The 18,026-nt window shown below is 56.7% G+C and overlaps 1 protein-coding gene across 1 annotated transcript in view; it reads left to right on the top strand.

Moving 5' to 3' along the window:
- Positions 1-18,026, top strand: part of LOC142573096 (uncharacterized) — a 77,908-nt gene that overhangs the window by 22,365 nt on the left and 37,517 nt on the right. Inside the window, exons 2-3 of the mRNA XM_075682617.1 lie at positions 4,364-4,700; positions 5,158-6,933. Of these exons, the coding sequence (XP_075538732.1) occupies positions 4,380-4,700; positions 5,158-6,933 (2,097 nt within the window). The 5' untranslated portion in view covers positions 4,364-4,379. The remainder of the gene's footprint in view (positions 1-4,363; positions 4,701-5,157; positions 6,934-18,026) is intronic.

Genomic DNA, 18,026 nt, shown 5'->3' with positions numbered 1-18,026 from the left:
CGGTCTTGCTCGGCGAGCCTCGCAGGATTTTAGGAGCACCGAGGAAATCATCGGTGCCATACTCATTTCGTGGCACAAGCGTTGGGACCCGGCGGTTCGCGCTGAAGAGTACATCACGCGGACGAGGGGCGACACCTCGGGCCGAAGGGGGCACACGCGGGTCGACCCTCGATCGTGTGTGTGTATATATATATATATATATATATATATATATATATATATATATATATATATTGCCGCAGCGAAGCCAGTCTCTGGCGCGGTCGGGCTAGCGACGCACAGCTTCGCCCGAGGCGTCGTCTCTGCTCTCTGCCTTTCGACATTCGAGGCTGGGGGTCCTTACTGGGAGCCAGCAGCAGGAGCGGCGCATGCGGCTCAGGAGAGAGTCGCGCGCACTGCCGCCCGTCGAACGTGTCGCAACGCGCTGTGCCCCCTCGAGCGGCGTCGGTCTTGCGCCCACGGCCCCCTTCGCGTGTGGACTGGCGTGGCCTCCTCTGTATCGTCTTTCAGGCGGCGGCCACTGACGTCACCCCCCCCCCCCCCTCCCAGCTGTCTGGGCTGGCGGGCGAGACGATCGCCATCTGCGCCGTCCTATTACAAGACGCGCGCGCTCGTTGGGGTGCGCGGCTGTTGCGAAGCCTGCTGTGTAGCTGCAGCACTCGGCTGTGTACGGCCGCCCTCCTTTCCGAATCTCCTCACGTTTCTTCGCGTCCCTGCGCATCTCGATCGCAGTCTCTTCTTCGTCTATTGCCGGCGCCCGCCTGTATCGCTGCCGCCGTCACGGCGCGAAGGGTTCCGGTGGAATGCGACGTTAGTGAGGATAATGAGAATGACTGATGGAAGAGCAGAGCGTGTGCGTGGTGCAATGGGCCGGGTGTACTTGAAGAGAGAAAAGAAAGAAAGAAGGAACAATATTTCAGCGCGGTCAACAACAAGAAGGAAAAAAGGAAACCGTCGGAGAACGCGTATCGATTGCGAAAAGAACGATCTCGAGACAGCAGTACAAACTGGTCTTGGATTTCTTTCTTCTTTATTTGGCGGCCTTCTCTAGCCGCGTTTACATGAATACGGTAGAAGCGTATCGTATTATCTTGTCGTATCGCATTCCGCTGATGCACCTCCGTTTATATGTATGCGCATCACACTGGCTGGCAAGCTATCGCCGTCTGGTGTAACATTTGAAAATGAGCCCCATACTTCCGGTAAACAGGCTTCCGCTGCCATACGGCCGCGCCGCTGGTTGGTTGGCCGGTTGTAATACCGCAGCGAATGCTTTCCCATAATTCCTGATACGATACGCTTCTGTTTACATGCGCCGCTGAAATGCGCATTCTCCATCTCAAACTACCCTTGTTTGGCGTATTGGATGCGATACGCCTTCCTAGCGAATTACCTCGTTTACATGAGATGCGATACGCTTGAAAGTTGATACGATACGCGTCTGTCGTATTCATGTAAACGCCGCTTCTGATATGACGGGGCTTTCAGCGACGCGCCTTGCACCAAGGCTCGGAAATCGCACGAGATATTCGCCATTTTTTTCTGGTCGCCTCCCGGGACTGCAGTACAATCTCGAACGCACGGCCTGTCTCGCGAATAGTTGAAAGCGTGAGGCAAACGCGCGTATAGTAATGGTTGGTTGGGGACGTCGCTCTCAGCTTCGCGTCCTCGCGGCCGAATGGAAAGCAGTCTGCCGCGACGATCCGCTGGTTTCGGGCCATTGTCCTGCCCGTCGTATAATGTGGTCTTGTTCGCGCAACAGGCGCGGGCAGAGCGACGGCTGCGAAGTACCGCTCTGGACGCGCTCCGGGTAATCGGCGCGAGACGGCTTCGGTCGTGTGCAGCTCTCAACCTATCAAGCTATATATACACACACATTCATATGAGGCTTGTGCGCGTGAAAAGTGTTCACAGGACTTGTCTCAGCCGTTCCAGCGTTTAGGCGTTTCGGTTTGGTGTACACTGCGCTGAGAATTGATGGCCGTGACTGTGCTGCACTTGAACACACTCGCGTACGTCGGTTAACGGTCTCAGTTAGTGGTGGACCATTCGGATGCAGGTATTCGACTATATTTGCCCATTTCTTGATCGAAACAGGCGCGGAGAGCAGACAGCTACGTCACTGACGTGTGCGGACCATACGCGTACGGCGTGTATTTGTCCACGAGTTTCCTCCGACTGTCGTTTTTCCCGTCACCGTTCATCACTGTGTTGCGCGCCATCCGAAATATGAAACGAGACAGTTGCCGGATCGACGTCTTCAAGTTACTGTCGTAGAAGCAGAGGGTGCCTTTAAGGCATACATTTTCGTACTGGAATTATTAGAGGGAACTGCGCTATCGCCGAGCTACCGTTCCAATGATTAGTGAATTCTGGTGTCTTACGTGCCAAAACCACGATTTCATTATATATGAGGCACGCCTTAGTGCAGGACTCCGGAATAATTTTGACCAAGAGGAGATATCTTCGACGTGCCCCCAATGCATGGGACACGGTCGTTTCTTGCTTTCGCCCCCGTGGAAATGCTGTCGCCGCAGTCGAGATTTGATCCCGCGACTTCAACGTCATATAGCCGTTAAGCCGTCGCGGCGGGTCATTCGAACTGCTATTATACGCATCTGCCCGTACATGTTTCGAGTCTGTCAGGCGTTCTTGCGGCGTTATTTGTCACGTGCGGTTTAGCTATCTTAGTCTCCTAGCAATTATTTCGTGAACGCATGAAGTCAATGGGTTTCCGCGGACACACATAATCGCTGCGAGTGGTTGGATTTATAACCAAATATTTTGTTGAAGCTGATCAACTTGCAAACCCGCTAAGTCGTTTTTTTGCTTACAGCGAGAAAGGCAAATTCATGCACACACTTCCCGCCATTCCCATGCAAGCTAAACCGCTACAAGTGCAGACACTAACGCCAGAGTTATCTTCACTAATATTTGTTTTATATGTAAACGTCATGCGTGTCTTAAACGGTTCGTTCACACTTCGCGAACCGAACGATCGATAGCTGCACGCATCCACGCGCGCCGTGTGACAATTCCTCCCGTTTCCTTTCTCACTTTCTTTTTTCGGTTCCGCGCCATCGAGAGACGACAACGGTGGCGGCGACAAACGGAGATAAACGCTCCCGAATAATGGCCGCGCAAATGGGAAAACGCAGCGCAGGCTTTTCAAGCTCGTCGCTCCGACTGTGTCCAAAAGCTGCCGCCGCACTCGCGCGCCTCTGCGATCACTCAAATGTGCAACCGCCGTCTCCAGAGCAGAGCCGGTAGGTTTCATCTACGGCCGCTCCGCGACATTCAGTTCCTTCGCGGGCTGCCTGTAGGATCGGTCAGTGTCGCGCGGCTGCATGCGCGAGTCATAGGGGCTCGGGGAATGCGACGACGTCTGCGTCCCTGGCCTTATACTGGTCGGTGTTTGTGCGAACGCCGACAGTTTTCTTTGTTTTCTTTCTTTTGTTTTTCATAGTTATCCCACGCAGCGTCGCATCTTCTGCTTCCTTTTTTTTTTGCATTGGTCGCACCAATCTGTCACCTAGAGACAATCAATCACCTCCACATTCGTCTTGCTTGAGAGCGTGACCTTTCGTAATGCTTTGTTGGAGGGGGGGGGAGAAATTTTTTCTATTGTTTTTTTCGCGGCACCCCGTCGATAAAGATCGCATTTTCATGGTGGTTTCGATCGCTTGGAGACATCTATACATCTTGAAGGTGCTTGCAAAAGAAATCGTCGTGAGCTTGGAGAGTGTTTTGGTGAGTTGTATTTGGAGATATTGTCGTACATATTGTACTAGGCGGACTGACGCTCTCATTGTCGTGTTATTTCTAATAGCGTTTTGAAAATGGACTCTTATTCTGTATTTACTACTACTACTACTACTGCTGCTGCTGCTACGACTACGCTCCTGCGTGATCACTGCCGATGCGATTCTGTGTTGATTTTGATGAACGCGGGTCATCAGCGGGAATGCGAAGCTGGTGTAGCCATGTGTGGAACAAGCTGCAGCGGCCTAACCGCGCGGTACTCGGGCATCTGCCAAGTCGAAGGCTGCATTCGGTATTCCGCATGAAACTGGCGTCACCCACGAACCGTTACCGTAGCGTTCATGAGAAATAAATAAAATCGAATGATACCGACGTTGAAACGCAAAGTGCCTAGAATCGAGACCGTCAGTTCTTGCGCTTCCTGATGCGCTTGTGTGGGAGTGCGCGCGCGTGTCTGTGTGTGCGCGTGTGTATCGTCACAGACCAGTTGTTGCACACTTTCCTGTAGCGAAGTTCGAACCAACTCGCTCGGCTCTCCGTGTTCGATAAAGCACCGCTCGCACACCCACCTATGAACTGCGCGTGCTTCTTCGTGTCGCAGGACGGCGGCGACCGCGATGTACTACGCGAGCTTCTTCCCTCCGGCGGTGCGGCCGTTCGACGGCCGCGGCCCGCTGGACGGCGTGACCGCCGCCGCGGCAGCGGCTGCGCTCGCCGGCTCGGCGGGCGTCCGCGGGGAGCGCGGCGAGATTCCGCTGGACCTGTCGCTCAAGCACGTGCGGCCCGACGGGCCAGAGGCCGCGGCCGCCGAGGAGCTCCTGCTCCTCGAGCACCGCAAGCTGGCTGCTGCCTACGGCCGGCACCTGCTCGATCCGGCAGCATTCCTGCGGCTGCAGCACTACCAGCAGCGAGTCGCCGCCGACGCCTTCCTGCAGCAGGTGCGTGTGTCTTCCTTCCTGCGGGAGCTCCGTGTGTGCGCGCGCGTGGTTTCTTTCACAACTCGTCCGGGCGTCGCTCCGGGGGAACGTTTTTTTTTTCTTTTGGTCAGAAGTACTACATATCGACGATAAAATTCGGCACGCAGTCATGAAAGGGCCGAGAATCTTTCAGTGAGAAGTTAGCTCCCCGCTCAGCTGTCATTGCTTTAAGCCTATCAGTGAATTTTTATATTCACGTAAACATTAGAAACGGTGTATTTTTATACAGGTGAACCCCCATAGCTGAGAACGGGGAGCTTTACTTGCGAACGCCAAGGCGGCCTCCTTTGACTTCACTCTGCCACTTCTTACACATCGAACCTCAGTACTAATTAAAGCAGCCGCTTACAGTTTGGTACTGTGCGTGTGGAAGCTCGGTAAGGTGACCGCGACACCGCAATTGATCCCCCCGTTGCAGGCTTTCGGAAGCGCCGCAGCGGCGCAGCACCACGCCATGGCCGCCGCCCGGCTGGGCTGCCTGGACCAGCAGGTGGCCTTCCACTCGACCGCCCGGGCGGCTGCACCTTCCACGGCCGCCTTCCTGGAGCCGGCCGCCGCGCTGGCGCTCAGCATGCGAGGCGCGGGCGCGCCAGCGCTGGCGCCGGGAGACCTGGCCCGGTCGCTGTACCCTCCGACGGCGGCCACCGCGCTGCCCGCCGGTTACTCCTCCGTGTTCGCCGACATGATGCCCAAGCCGGACCCGTGCCGCCTGGCCGACGACGCCAAGGCCGGCTCGTACCCTCGCGCCAACGGCGTGTCCGCCGCGGACAAGGCCTCCTCGTCGTCGTCCTCCTACATCGCGGACCCAGTGCGTTACGCGGCCGAGCACATGCAGAGGCTGCAGGAGAGCCAGACGTCGGCCAAGTTCGCCTCCACTTCGGGCTCGGCGCAGACCACGAGCACTTCCTCCACCTCGTCTTCGTCGTCATCTAGGGAGCACAAGAAGTCGTCCTCTAACCGCCACACGACGGACACGTCTACGTCGTGCACCTCGTCGTCGTCGACGGCTGCGGCAAACGCCGCGGCGGCCGCCGCCGCAGCCGCGGCCCTAAACCTCCTGGGCCCGAGGCCCTCGCTAGGCGGTGGCCTCAGCTCGGCGTTCGGCGAGACGGTCAAGCGGGAAGACTACCTGAACGCCGCTGCCCACTTGCCCTACTACCCGGGATGGGGCCTGCCTCCGATCATCCCCCCACCCACCACGACGCCGCTGCTGACGACGCCGAGCCCGCAGAAGAAGAAGGACTCGTCGTCGCGCTCTTCGGACCGATCGTCGTCCGAGTCACGAAACAACAGCCGCAGCAGCAGCAGCCACCACGGCAAGTCGAGCAAGCGCTCGTCCTTTTCCTCCAACAACGTCGACCACCACCAACACCACCAGCACATAAGCGACGTGGTAGTCATCGACGAAGAGCAGCGGTCCCGGCTCACCTCCTCTCTCAGGCTCGGCTCGTCCAGCGGCGGCCGGCCCCCGCCGCCCCCCGAGCCGGAGCGCGCCAAAATGCCCCGGCTCGAAGCGATGCAGCCTCCGGACGAGGCCAAGACCTCGCACGCCAGCAGCAGCGACGGCGGCAAGCGGCCAGCCGCCAAGAGCCCCCTGAGCCCGCCGCCGCTCATCGCGGCGGTGCCGCCGGCGACGAGTCCCAAGACGGCCGAGCCATCGGCCGCGCCTGGGGCCCTGCTCCTGGGCAAGCCGACTCTGCCCCTGGCTTCGACGGCGAGCGCGACGGCCGCGAGCCTGCACGGAAAGCACGGCAACCACCACCACAGCAAGCTGACCACGCCGCATGACGAGAAGCCGACGCTGAACTTCTTCTTCAGGGACCACAAGGCAGCGACCACGGCGGCGCCCTCGAGCGTCGCTTCGGTGCCGCGCAACACGGCCGCGGAGGTCATCGCGCACGCGCACCAAGCACACCTGCAGTACCTGCAGCAGCTGCACAGCAGCAACGGCGGTCACGTGCTGCCGCCGTCGTCTGCGCTGCCCGCCATGGAGGCCACCTCCGCGTTCGGCGTTACGTCGCCCGTCAAGGAGGAAAGCCCCCGCCCGGCGCATCACCACCACCACCACCACCTCCCAGCGACGACATGCACGACAACTTCGGCGCTTACGTCGGGCAAAGACGCCACGCCGGCGCACGCCAAGTCTTCGCCGCCGCCGCCTCAGGACCGGGTCAAGGAGCCGAGAACAGTCGAGGTCAGTTGGCCACAACCTTATTCTAGTTATCGCGAGCAGCCCGCGATGGCTTTCTGTGAGCGCTGCGAGTTCTTTTTTATCATTTATCATCCCCTGCCTAACAAGGTGCGCGCACCGCCTAGCGCTGCCACGGACCACGCTAGATCCGACCGCAATTAATCGGGTCGGCAGGAGGCGATTTCGAAAGCGAACGTGCGCGCCGCGCGGACGTGGCCTGCGTGAGTGCGCACGCGTTTGACCCTGGTGGTCGGCGCCGCAAGGTCGCCAGCTAAACGGCCGCATTAGCGGAGCCTGGTGCCGCTGGTGCGTCGCGGTGTTTCTCGGGGAGTCGTAGCTTTCCTCTTCGAGTTGTTGCGAAAGGGTCGTTACAGTCGCGCAGAGCGTGCTGGGGTCGCAGGTATTGCGCCGTAAAAACTGCGTAGACCCTATATACGGCTTCAACGTTATTCCTTATATTCAGCCTACTTATCATTTCGCTTTGTTTTCGTGCTTTCACAGAGTTTTTACTGTTCCGCCGCGGTATTCACGCCGCCCTGTAGCTGCGTTTGATGTTTTCAACGCCACGCAGAACTGTCATCCGAAACGTCATGTCTTCTTACTCTACAGACGCGGTGCCGTGATCACGTTAGAGTTGGTGAAAAAGAAATCATCCGCGCGAGGCTCCAAGTCTTTATGTGGCAGCAAGAGGGCTATCGCGGTGAAAACAAGACTCTCGCGTCCACGTTTGGGGAGTGTCATTGCTTTGAACTTCGTGTGTGCACAGTTTAATTGATATTTTGGAACCTAAACTTACTGGATGTCCTGCGATACCAGGTGCGCTCCAAAACTCGTGCGTCTATTCTGGCCTCATGAACGCTATACGTTTCGGTGGCTCCAGAGATCTTCGTCGTTGCTGAGCAGAAACATACGACTCCTTTGGGTCAGGGTACGTCTGCTTCTCGCCGTCGTGACCGCATGCGCTGGCGTTGGCGATTGTATCTCACGGAAAGCACGGGCGGCGCACTGGATTAGCGTTGCCGAGTATTCCCGGATGCCGCAAAACAAAAACCATAATGCCGGCGGATGCCCGTGGTCCCATCTACCCGTCCCAGATGCATTGCGGTCTCCTTTAGGTTGCGGAGGATCTGCCGCCGCAGCTTGCCCGCTGGAGCGTTTCTCGGAACCGCGGCTTTCAAAACGGTCACCGCCGTGCGTAGCGGCATCTGCCCTGCAGCGAGGGGATTGCCAACGAGCGGCGAGAGGGGGTCTCTCCATGCGAAGCACCCTAATGACTTGGGGGGCGTGTGCAGGCAAGGGCGCACGCAAGCGGTGCCGGGTGCTTGGGATGGATACATTCCGAAAGCTCGCCGCGGTCTCTGCCGTCGTCGTATATAGCGCATGTGCCGGCCTTCCTATATCAGTAGCAGCGATAATATGTCCAGTTTGTGCGTGTAGCCGTATTGACGGTTAAGGAACGAAAAAAAAAAAAAACCCCAACTGCATCAAACACTTTATTTCGCCAAATGACGTGAATATAACATGACCCTCAACTTTTAAGCTGCGCAAGACCAGGCAGAACTTTTGGGCGGTGGGTTGTAGACGATTGTGTGCGTATTTCGTATTGGTATTGCCCAGTATACAACACATAAAGAGTTAACCTGTAATTCGGCTTCCGGATCATCCAAAAGGATAGAAGAAAGTTGGGCGAGTTGGTACGGTAACATGATCTTGGATTGTAGCGCAAAGTGAACACGGACACAGAAAGGAGCAGACAGGACGAGCGCTAACTCTCAACTAAATTTTCTTAAAACGAAGAACATATATATATATAGGTGATCACATATAAACCGCAATCACATATAACCACGGTATGTTTAAGTGATGGTTTTTACCTTGTCACGTTCTTATGCTGCGGTTTTTGCAATCACCTATATATATATATGTTCTTAGTTTTAATGAAAATTTAGTTGAGAGTTGGCGCTCGTCCTGTCTGCTCCATTCTGTGTCCGTGTTCACTTCGCGCTACAATCCAAGATCATGTTTCGGTTCATCTGTGGGAATGCGGTGTTCGCTGGTATCAGGGCGGTGTCTAGGGTATTTTTCTTTTTCTGTAAGCGAAGGTACGTAAAAGCTGTACGTCAGCCGAAGTATCGCTATTCGTTTCGGCACTTGCGTCGTGAGGGAGACCTCCTACCCCCCCCCCCCCACTTTCCCCCCCAAAAAGGAAAGTCTACATGAAAGAGAAACACGATTCCTATGACAGCGTCTCCGGCCCAGAAAGCTGACGCTACGCGTCGATGGTGCGTGAGCGCACGTGTCGGTCTGGCGCCACTCGAGAAAAGAACGCTTTTCTTTCGCCCGAGAGCGCGCGCACTTTCGCGTCGTCGTCGAACTCGGGAAAAAAAAAAAAAAAAAAAAGCTAGGAAGAAACCCGTGCGGCGCCGCTTTTCCCCGAACGTCGGATTGAAGGGGGGGGGGGGGGGGTCGTTGGAAATGAGACGCGCGTCGTCGTCCGCGCGAGGCTCCCGCCGACGGCCTCGACGCTCGCCTCCCTCATTTACTCCGCTTGTAGTTTGCGCACTTCTTTTCATTCTTTTTTTTCCCTTTCTTTCTTTTCTGCCCACTCTTCGCGTGTGGCGCGCAAACGAGCGCTGCTCCTGCCGCGCCGCTGGAACGAGCCAACGCCGTTCCCGTCTCGCCTCGCCGTGAAAAGGAGCGGTGCGACGCGGCGCGCTCCCGATTTTTACGTCGCTTGCTCTTGTGGGGCATGGGGGGCCGGGGGGGAGGCAGCACCGCTTTTGTTTCGCCGTTGTAGCCGCGCGGGAAGTGTCCTCCTTCCTCCTTTGCTCTCCACTCTGCTTCGCTCGCTCCTAGTAAGACCTCTCTTTCTTCTCTGCCTCGCTCCATTCGTGGAGAGGACATCGTGGATGGGCAAGCGAGAAAGGCGTGTGTGCGCGCGCAGTTGCCGCTGCCGGCGGTCCGTCCGTGTGTGACACGTCGCTGTGCGCACGCGGGCGCACGCTTTGCGCTGCCGCGTACAAGTGGTTGCGCACCGCGACCGCGCTCCTGTTTTCTCTCGTTCTTTTCATTTTTTTTTTAACATAGCGCCGCTCTTTGCACGCTTTCTGTCCTTTTTTTTTATCTCTCTCTCTCTCTCCTTTGTGTTCGCCGGGGACGCAGCGCGCGCTGGGACGGAACGGGCCCGCGGCGGCAGAAAAGCTCTCCGGCCGGCGTCTGATTAGGCCCGGCTCGCTCCGAGCGAGCCAAGCCGCCCCCGGGGGTGTGATAAAGGACAGGACGTGGCGGGGGGCACCCGGAAGCGGATTCGCCTCCGTGTGTTGGCGACGCTTCGTGAGCTCAGCCTGTCGCACAGCCTGACCGCTCGCTCGCTCTCCGGGGCGACCGGGATACCACGCGCGCGCACTCCTTTTTCTCATGCTACCGGTGACGCAGTTAGGTGGGCGCACGGGTCGGCGCCGTTCGACAGTCGTTTCTTTCTTTTCTCTCTCTTTCGTTTAGTTCGCAGTTACGGGCGCGTGTGACTTTAAATTTGTACCACCAGCGGGGAAGTTTTGGAAGCAGCAAGCCAACCGGGGAACGCATTCATTCTAACGCGCCTTGTTGCTGGGGCGGGCTCGAAGGGCTATCGCGAGTCCGGATGCTGGAGTTATATGGAAAAAAAAAAAGAAAACATTTAAACTATGAGCGTCATTTGGAATCCCGCGCGCGGTCGCTGTACTTCAGCATAAGATACCGCGTCCGCACGAGATGCTATCGCTTTCTTATCAGCATAGCGTAAATTTGGTTCTTAAAGGGACACTAAAGCGAAACAATAAATCAGTTTAGACTAATGAGGCATTGTTTGAGAACCCTCCAGGCAGTCATTTAAAGAAAAATAGTTTAATTATTAGATGAGAAAATGACGGTGCAAGTAACAGTATTTGAATTTCGCGCTGAAACCCCAGCGTGACGTCAGGCATTGCAAAGTATGTTTTCGCATTTGCGCCGCGTTGCTTGAATAATAAAGACGTATTAAAAAAAAAAAAAGGTTCCCGGAACTTGCCACGTTTAATATTTGGTTGCTTTAGAACAAAATATAGTCATTCTGTACCGCTATGTATAATTAGTAGGCCCTAGAAGATGCCATAAAAATCCGCGACGTCACAGTCCCCGGGTGCAGGAACTTAAGTAGGCGTCGCCACCCGTATATCGTTCTTGCGCTTTTTCTGGCTTACCAAACGTCTTATCGTTGTAAGAGTGGTGTTTTTGGTGTTGTAGAACTGTAATTTACTGATGCAGAAGAAATCATTTTTCACTTTAGTGTCCCTTTAATAGCATGACTGCTGTATTCAAGTCTACAGAAGTCTAGAAGCGTGGACAGTGCACTCACGTGTGTGAAGAAGCGCGCACTGCTATGGTGACGACCATAAAAGTTCGCGCCCTTATGCTCTCTCTCTCTCTCTCTCTCTCTCTGCGCGCGCGCGTGTGTGTGTGAGAGAGAGAGTCAGTCAGCGTGGCTGTGGCAGTTTCTTACTCCGAAGAAATGTTGCGCAGCAATATTTGTTTGCCAGATCACGGCGCAGAACTGTTGATAAAACTTACCGCGGTGAGAGAGTTGAAGCGGACGCTTTGTGGATGGCTGTTTGGTCGTGTTCATTTACAGCGCGCACTGCCGTCTCCGTGACATTGGTGGCCGAGCGCGCTAGCTGTTGGTGCAGGGAAGGGCGGAGACCGCGAGATCTCTGGAGTCGGCGCTGTTTACTCTGCCGCGCCCACCGCGTACAGGTTGCGTGCGGCCGCGCATTCGCCGCGCACCCGTGGGTAGCGGCTGCGTTTGCTCGCAGTTATTTCTCGCCAACAGCGCGTTGTTTTCTTTCTTCCCTCGTTTCTGCGGCCAGATGGCTTGCGGCGGGTTCTTGCGAAGCCGCGCAAAACTGGGAGGACTGCATGCACGCTGCATTGCTGGTGAACCGACGCTGCGTGTTGGCGGAGGGCGCCTGTTTGAAAAAAAATAAGAAAAGAAATAGGAAAGAAAATGCGAAGTGGCCCTAGGGGTCTGAGATCCAACCACTGTCTGCGCAGGCGGCGGGTGCCCTTTGGTGTTCCCTTCTTCCCTCTTCCCCCTCTCTTTATACTACCTTTGTCGTTCCTGTCCACGCACGCGCTCGACCGAACAGGGGCTCCCTTTCTTTATTGTTCGTTTCTCCACTTTGGCTTTATCTGCCCGCCCTCGCGCCCTGACCTTGGTCGCACGGGGTTGGCTTCGCTGAACAAAGGGACTGTCTCCGGCGGTGGTGATTGCGCGTGGCGAACGGAGCTGCTGCGTCTCTTAACCACCCCCCTCCTGCTCCCGACGCTCGGCCATCGCTCCCTCGTGGGTGTTCGCGAAGAGGGAGACGCTCGCTCGCCGCGGTGTCGAGGACGGAGACCCTGTTATCTTCAGCGGGGAGGCGACGGCCAGAGGCCGAGTGGTGGAGGGGTGTCCTTTGCCCAGTTCGTGCTCGTTCTTCCAGTACCGCTCATTTTGCTCGGAGTCCCAAAAAGACAGCCGTTCTGACCAGATTGTTTCGCCGGGCGCTTAGGAAAAAGCTGGCAAAAGACCGCTTGACCGAAAACCAAACCGCCGCTGGACATATGTTTTCTTTTCTTGCGGCAAGTTTGGAAAGGGAAGCTTGTTTTCGAATGTTGAAGGGGAATGAATTTGGTGCCGTGGACGTGTTAAAAGTTAATTGTATCTAGATAAATCGATTATCATTATAGTCTAAGCTATTCTCTTAAGTCACGCCTTCACGCGTGAAAAGAATTTTTTTTTTTCAAGCCCGTTCCGGCTGTAGAAACTGAAAGATCACGATGTACAAGCCGTTGCCTGAGCTGTCGGTCTAACGTGTCGACAACTCGGGCAACGGCTTGTATATCGTGATGTTCCTCTTGCTGAGCCCGAATTGGCGTGAAGAAAATTCTTTTCACGCGTGAAGGCGTGCATTAAGAGAATGGGCGTGTCTGTCGAAAGCATCTAAGTTAATGTTGTACAGCGAAGATGCGGTTCATACGCACCATGGTGGATAGGCCAAGAAATGGATCTATTGTTCAAGTTGCAGCGCTGCAGCATCGCGCGCAAACGAAGGAACGTCGCTGCCGGCAACTTCGTGGTTGGGAAGCTCGCGGCATATTGCATCTTCTACGCGCGCCCGTGGTTCTTCGAATCTCCACTCCGAGTGCTTGCGCGTAGGATCGTATCTGTTTATCTTCCGTCCAACTGTTGCCTCGACGTTTCTCTTTTGCTTTCTTCCCACCGCCCGGCTTTCGCGGTGACAAACCGGGATTGAGACTCCGTGTTTCCTTCGACTGTCGGTGTGCCCCGAGGGACGTTGCTGAGCCCCGGTGTAGCGACGGCGGCTCGATTCGCCGCGCGGCGTCGGGGCATAAATAAAGGCGGGTGGTGCGGCAGAATCGAAGGAAGAATCATGCCTCTGTGGGACCGGGCACACGAACGAAACAGCGTCGGTGAATTCGCTGTCCTCTGTGTGAGCTCCTCGAATCCGGGACACTGGGGGGGGGGGGGGGGGGATTTCAGGCGCGGCTTTGGCGCTTGTTCTGGCGTGTTTGCTGCCGCTGCCGCTTCTCGGTCGAAGACCGCCCGGGAGGCTCTCGTAACGTCAGGGAGGGGGCGACGGTTTTGCAGAGCCGGGGCGTGTGTCGTGCGGCAGCGCGTGCGGCGCTCCTTCTTTCCTGCTGGCCGGCAGAGCGCTGATCCCGCACAATCGGTCATGCCTGCCGCGCTTCCGACGGCCGCGTCGCTGCTATCGGGGCCGCGCACCGGCGGCGGGGAAATATTGCGCCGCGGGCGGCCATCCCGTCGCGTCTGGCGAGGAAGATGCGTGCAGTGCTGCGAGCGGGCAAACCGGAGTGCGCGTTGGCCAATCGGGAACCGCAGTTGCGACGAGGATGTATGTACTCGGGCAGGAAAGCGCATGAGGATTGGACGGGTCAATAAGGCTTGTAATGGATGCGAGGAAAGTGCGCTACGCATGTTACCGATAAGCAGGAAGAAACGGAGGCGGTAACGAAACGGAAAACTACAAACTGAACGTTTACCCTCAACAGCGCGCGCTTCGATTATGCCGTACAAGAAGGGTCACGCGATCGCGGTGCTTGACAGGAACCTGTGCGGTGCAGCTTAGATTGAACGTAACAAGTATTCGTCTCAGGTGTAGCCACTGACTGACGCTTCGTCGCCGCTGGCCATTCATTCTTTGGTGAAGCGTTCTTGCGCTTTGGAGCAGCTCTCTGCTTCGCATCCGCGTTGCAGCTTTTCGCAACGCTGCACTGTTCGGTGGGAAAACCGCGGGCGCGTGTCAGTCTCTCTCTCGAGTGTTCTACGAGGACGGTGTCTGGTCGCGCGCGTGAGTGGAGGGGTGGGCCGCGCGCGTCGTGTGGCGTTTCCTTCTTTCTCTTTTCATTCTCCCCCCTCCCGTTTTATTTCGAACACGACCGTGTGTACGCGTGCGTGATGATTGTCTGCTGGCTCGGTCACAGTGCGCGTGGTTAACACAAGGCGCTGGCATTTGCTTATTAGGACTTGCTATACAGCCTGCACAGAGACCACACAGCTCGTGACGGCGAGGAAAAAAAAAAAAAAGGAAAGAAACTCCGTATATAAAAGCTTTGTTTTTCTTGCTTCTCCAAAACTTCACGCGATGTATTTCTAAATCAGATAATTAGCAAGCGCCGCGTTACCAGCATCGTTAGATACGTTGCGTATTTTATATATTTGATTGAGCGCCCTCGGAAACACAGCACGTTATGATATGTGAATAAGCCCAATCTTTGTGTGCATATCGTACCTGTAGTTCATTTTTATCTCTTATGAATCCTCTCCACCATACCTCTTCCCCCTCGCTCTTTCCCTTTGGGCACCGGGAGGAAATAAATTTTAATCAAATGATGCAATTTTTGAAGGGCGAGAGAGTAACATTGATTGAAATTATCACCGGTTGAGATCCTCGTAAGTACGAGGGGAGAAGTTCGCCGAGTGCCCCAAGACAGTAGCCTATCTGCGCGCGCAGCGCGGCGTACCGGCGCGCAAGCGTGCACCGCTCCGTGCTGGCGCGCACACCCGCGGCGGCAACGAAACGGGAGCAAACGCGCGTTCACGTCGTCGTGGCCCGCGTCGTCTTGCCTTTCAATCTGGTCACGCGGCGCGGCGCCAAGAAACAAAGCTGCCGGAACGGGAGAGCGAACAGGAAACGGGCTCCGGAACGGTGGAGGGGGGGAGTCGGCTCCGCGGTTCCTTGCTACGGAAGTAGAGATCGCGAAGAGAGGAAACTTCGCGCGGGAAAGGAGGAGGTGAGAAGAGCGCGGAGAGGGCGGCGCGCGCGAACCGCAGAATGGGAGAGAGACGAGCGACCGCAATCGAAACCGAAAGAGTAACGGAGAAAAAAAAAGTTGGGCGAGCGGTGTTTTTTCTTTTTCTTTCGCTTGCTCGCGATCCGCTCGACCTACGAAGCGAGCGGCTCGCGCGCTGCCGTGCCGCGCGGCAGCGTGTAAAAGCGGTGGGCGCGGTCGGCTGTTTTTTTTTCTCTTCTTTCTTTCATCGTTCTACATCTAAAAAGAGAATCGTTGCAGGTGGGCGCCGTTTATGGCGGCAGCCCTGCCAACAGGCATGGCACGAGCGGTTGCGAATCAGTTCGGAAACGAGTGCACCGCAGGTTCAAGCCTGAGAAGCAACGCACGTACGAATTCACTCGCGAGAATACCATGCGCAATAACGACGACATTCGGTAACCTCTCGGCAACAGACGCGGAGAGGTGAAGGGATGTCTCCTGCCGTAGAAAGAAGGAACAAACAGGGACTCGGTCGACTGGACTGGCAGCATGCGAACGCCACGTGGCACGAGTGGGGAATTTGCGAAAGCTGTACACTGCGCTGTGCGTGCGAGGGTTTCACGCCCATTTCGTCATCTCTCTTCCCCGCGAACCCGGAGCAGTGGCACAAAGTTTAGACAACAAACTCTGCGCTTCTCGGGCGACGCTCACTCGGTTCCCTCTGTCCACTTCGCGCACCGAGCGCGAACGACCTCCACGTCCTTGGCGGCGCAACGAAGTGGGGGCCCGCCGCGCGGACACGACCGCCCTGTGGCGCGTGGCCCCACCTCTCCCTTGATTTCGGGCCCGATCCAGGAGCAATAGCGCGGTGGGGGTCTCGCTGGCTGGCCCGCATCTCGCTGCGCGCACGCCCGGTCGTTCCGGGAAACGCGGCGGGCTATCCTGATTTATCGGCCGCCTTTCGCGCCGGTACCGCGGATCGAGCGCGCGCGCGCCCGTCGAGTGAAGCACGCCGCCGAGGCCGCCGCTCGCGGGACCCGATCCCGAGTGGTTTTTTTTCGTGCCGAGCTATCGGCGCCGACTTTGCAGCGGCGTCGTTCGGAGAGACGCGACGACGGCCTGGTTTGCGGGCGAGGAACGAAGCGTCGGTCTGCGCGGAGGGGATCCTGCGCGCCTGTTCGATGTCGATGAGCTCGCTGCCAGACTACGTTTAGGGTCGAGTGATATTATGACGGGACCTCAAGAAATCACTAAGCACGATGAATCAAACAGATGTGTGTTCGACGCTTGGTGCGTTGTTCTTTCTTTTTTTTTCACCGGTTAATTTAGATTTAGCTGGATTTCCCTAGCAGGACATATTCCTTTTCGTGATCTCCAGGCTTGGAACGAATGACTCCGCGGCGTAATGGAGAGGTCACGTCTGGACATGTAGGTGCCAGGTTTCAACTGGGAACTGACGGCTGGGGACCTTCCCTCCTTCCGCAGTGTTTTAGTCTGTGTGGTGTGCAGCCGGGGCAATGTACAATGTGAGAGAATGCTAGTAGATACCTCAGTCCATGGCGCTTAATTGTCGGGCACGGCGCCCGACTTGGTCATATAAAAACAGCTGTTATACGTGCAAATCCAGGAAAAGCGTTTCCCGGGCGATAAACGCAGCCGTAGACGTTTCTCGTCAACCTTCAAACCGTTTCACGGACGCCGGGACAAGTAATCGGGACAGTAGCCGTACAGGCCCTTCGCTCCTGTGTAAAATGCGCATCCAATTTCTCGCCGGGTGTTCAGTATACCGGCAATTGTAGCCGAAGCGAGCCTAATTATTATTTAACCCCTGGCTAGTTTTAATTATACGCGATCGAAACTAGCGCCGTGTTGCCTACCGCTCGTCTGTCGAGCCTGCGGCCGCAATTGTACGCTCGTAAACAAGTTTCGATGGTCATTAATAACCTGCGCGTGAACACGCAGGCACGTCGGCAGACGGCTGCGCGCTCTCGGGAATTCGGTGGCGCACAAAGCCATGACAGGCTCGACCCCCTACGTAACGGCGCGAGCGAGAAGCCCCTTCATTACAGGCCCGGTTGCTCGCACCAACGCGCTCTCGCGGAAACAGCGGCGTGCTGTGGCCGCAACGGGCTTCGTCCGCGGCAAGGAACAAGAAAGAAAGAAAGAGACGACGGTGCCTGCGACGGGCCACGTCCGGCGCAAGTGCCGAACAGCGGGAGGCCCCATGACGGGCACGTGCGGTCCTCCCGCCGTTGCTCGCGTCTGTGTGCGGCACTCGCTGCAACGCCGCCGTGTATTGAGCGGGGGCCGGCGGGTGGGCAGACGGCGGGAGGTGGAGAAGCGGCGCGGCGACGGGGCCAGACCAGATACGGCGGCCCTGATGGATGGTCCGTTTCACGCCCGGCCGCTGGCGGCGGCGCGCACAACACGCAATTTGGCCCGGCCGCGACCGCCCGCAGGGCTTTTCTTTTTCTTTATCTTTCTCGGGACCGCCGCCTCTGCCACCCGATGGCCTCAACTGCCTTCCCCGCGACTCTGTCCCCTCTTCTCTGTCTGTTCCTGCAGCCCGTGCACTGGCAAGTTCAGTCCGGCCCCTGGAGGAATTTTCGCGCAAGGCTTAGCTCTGCGCCGACGTCGGCGCGCATCTTCTTTCGTCCATTTTCTTTATTTGACTGAGGTGTGCGTGCCGTCGGCTGCCTCGCTCTTAGCAAAAATCAGCGACGCTACGTGCGATGCGCGAGCCCCCACTCTGTGATGTCACTGCTGGAGGTTTTACTCGCTTGCTTTGT

This window comes from Dermacentor variabilis, chromosome 2, assembly GCF_050947875.1.
Source record: "Dermacentor variabilis isolate Ectoservices chromosome 2, ASM5094787v1, whole genome shotgun sequence".
NCBI lineage: Eukaryota > Metazoa > Arthropoda > Arachnida > Ixodida > Ixodidae > Dermacentor > Dermacentor variabilis.
This window is presented reverse-complemented; position numbering and strand designations above follow the sequence as displayed.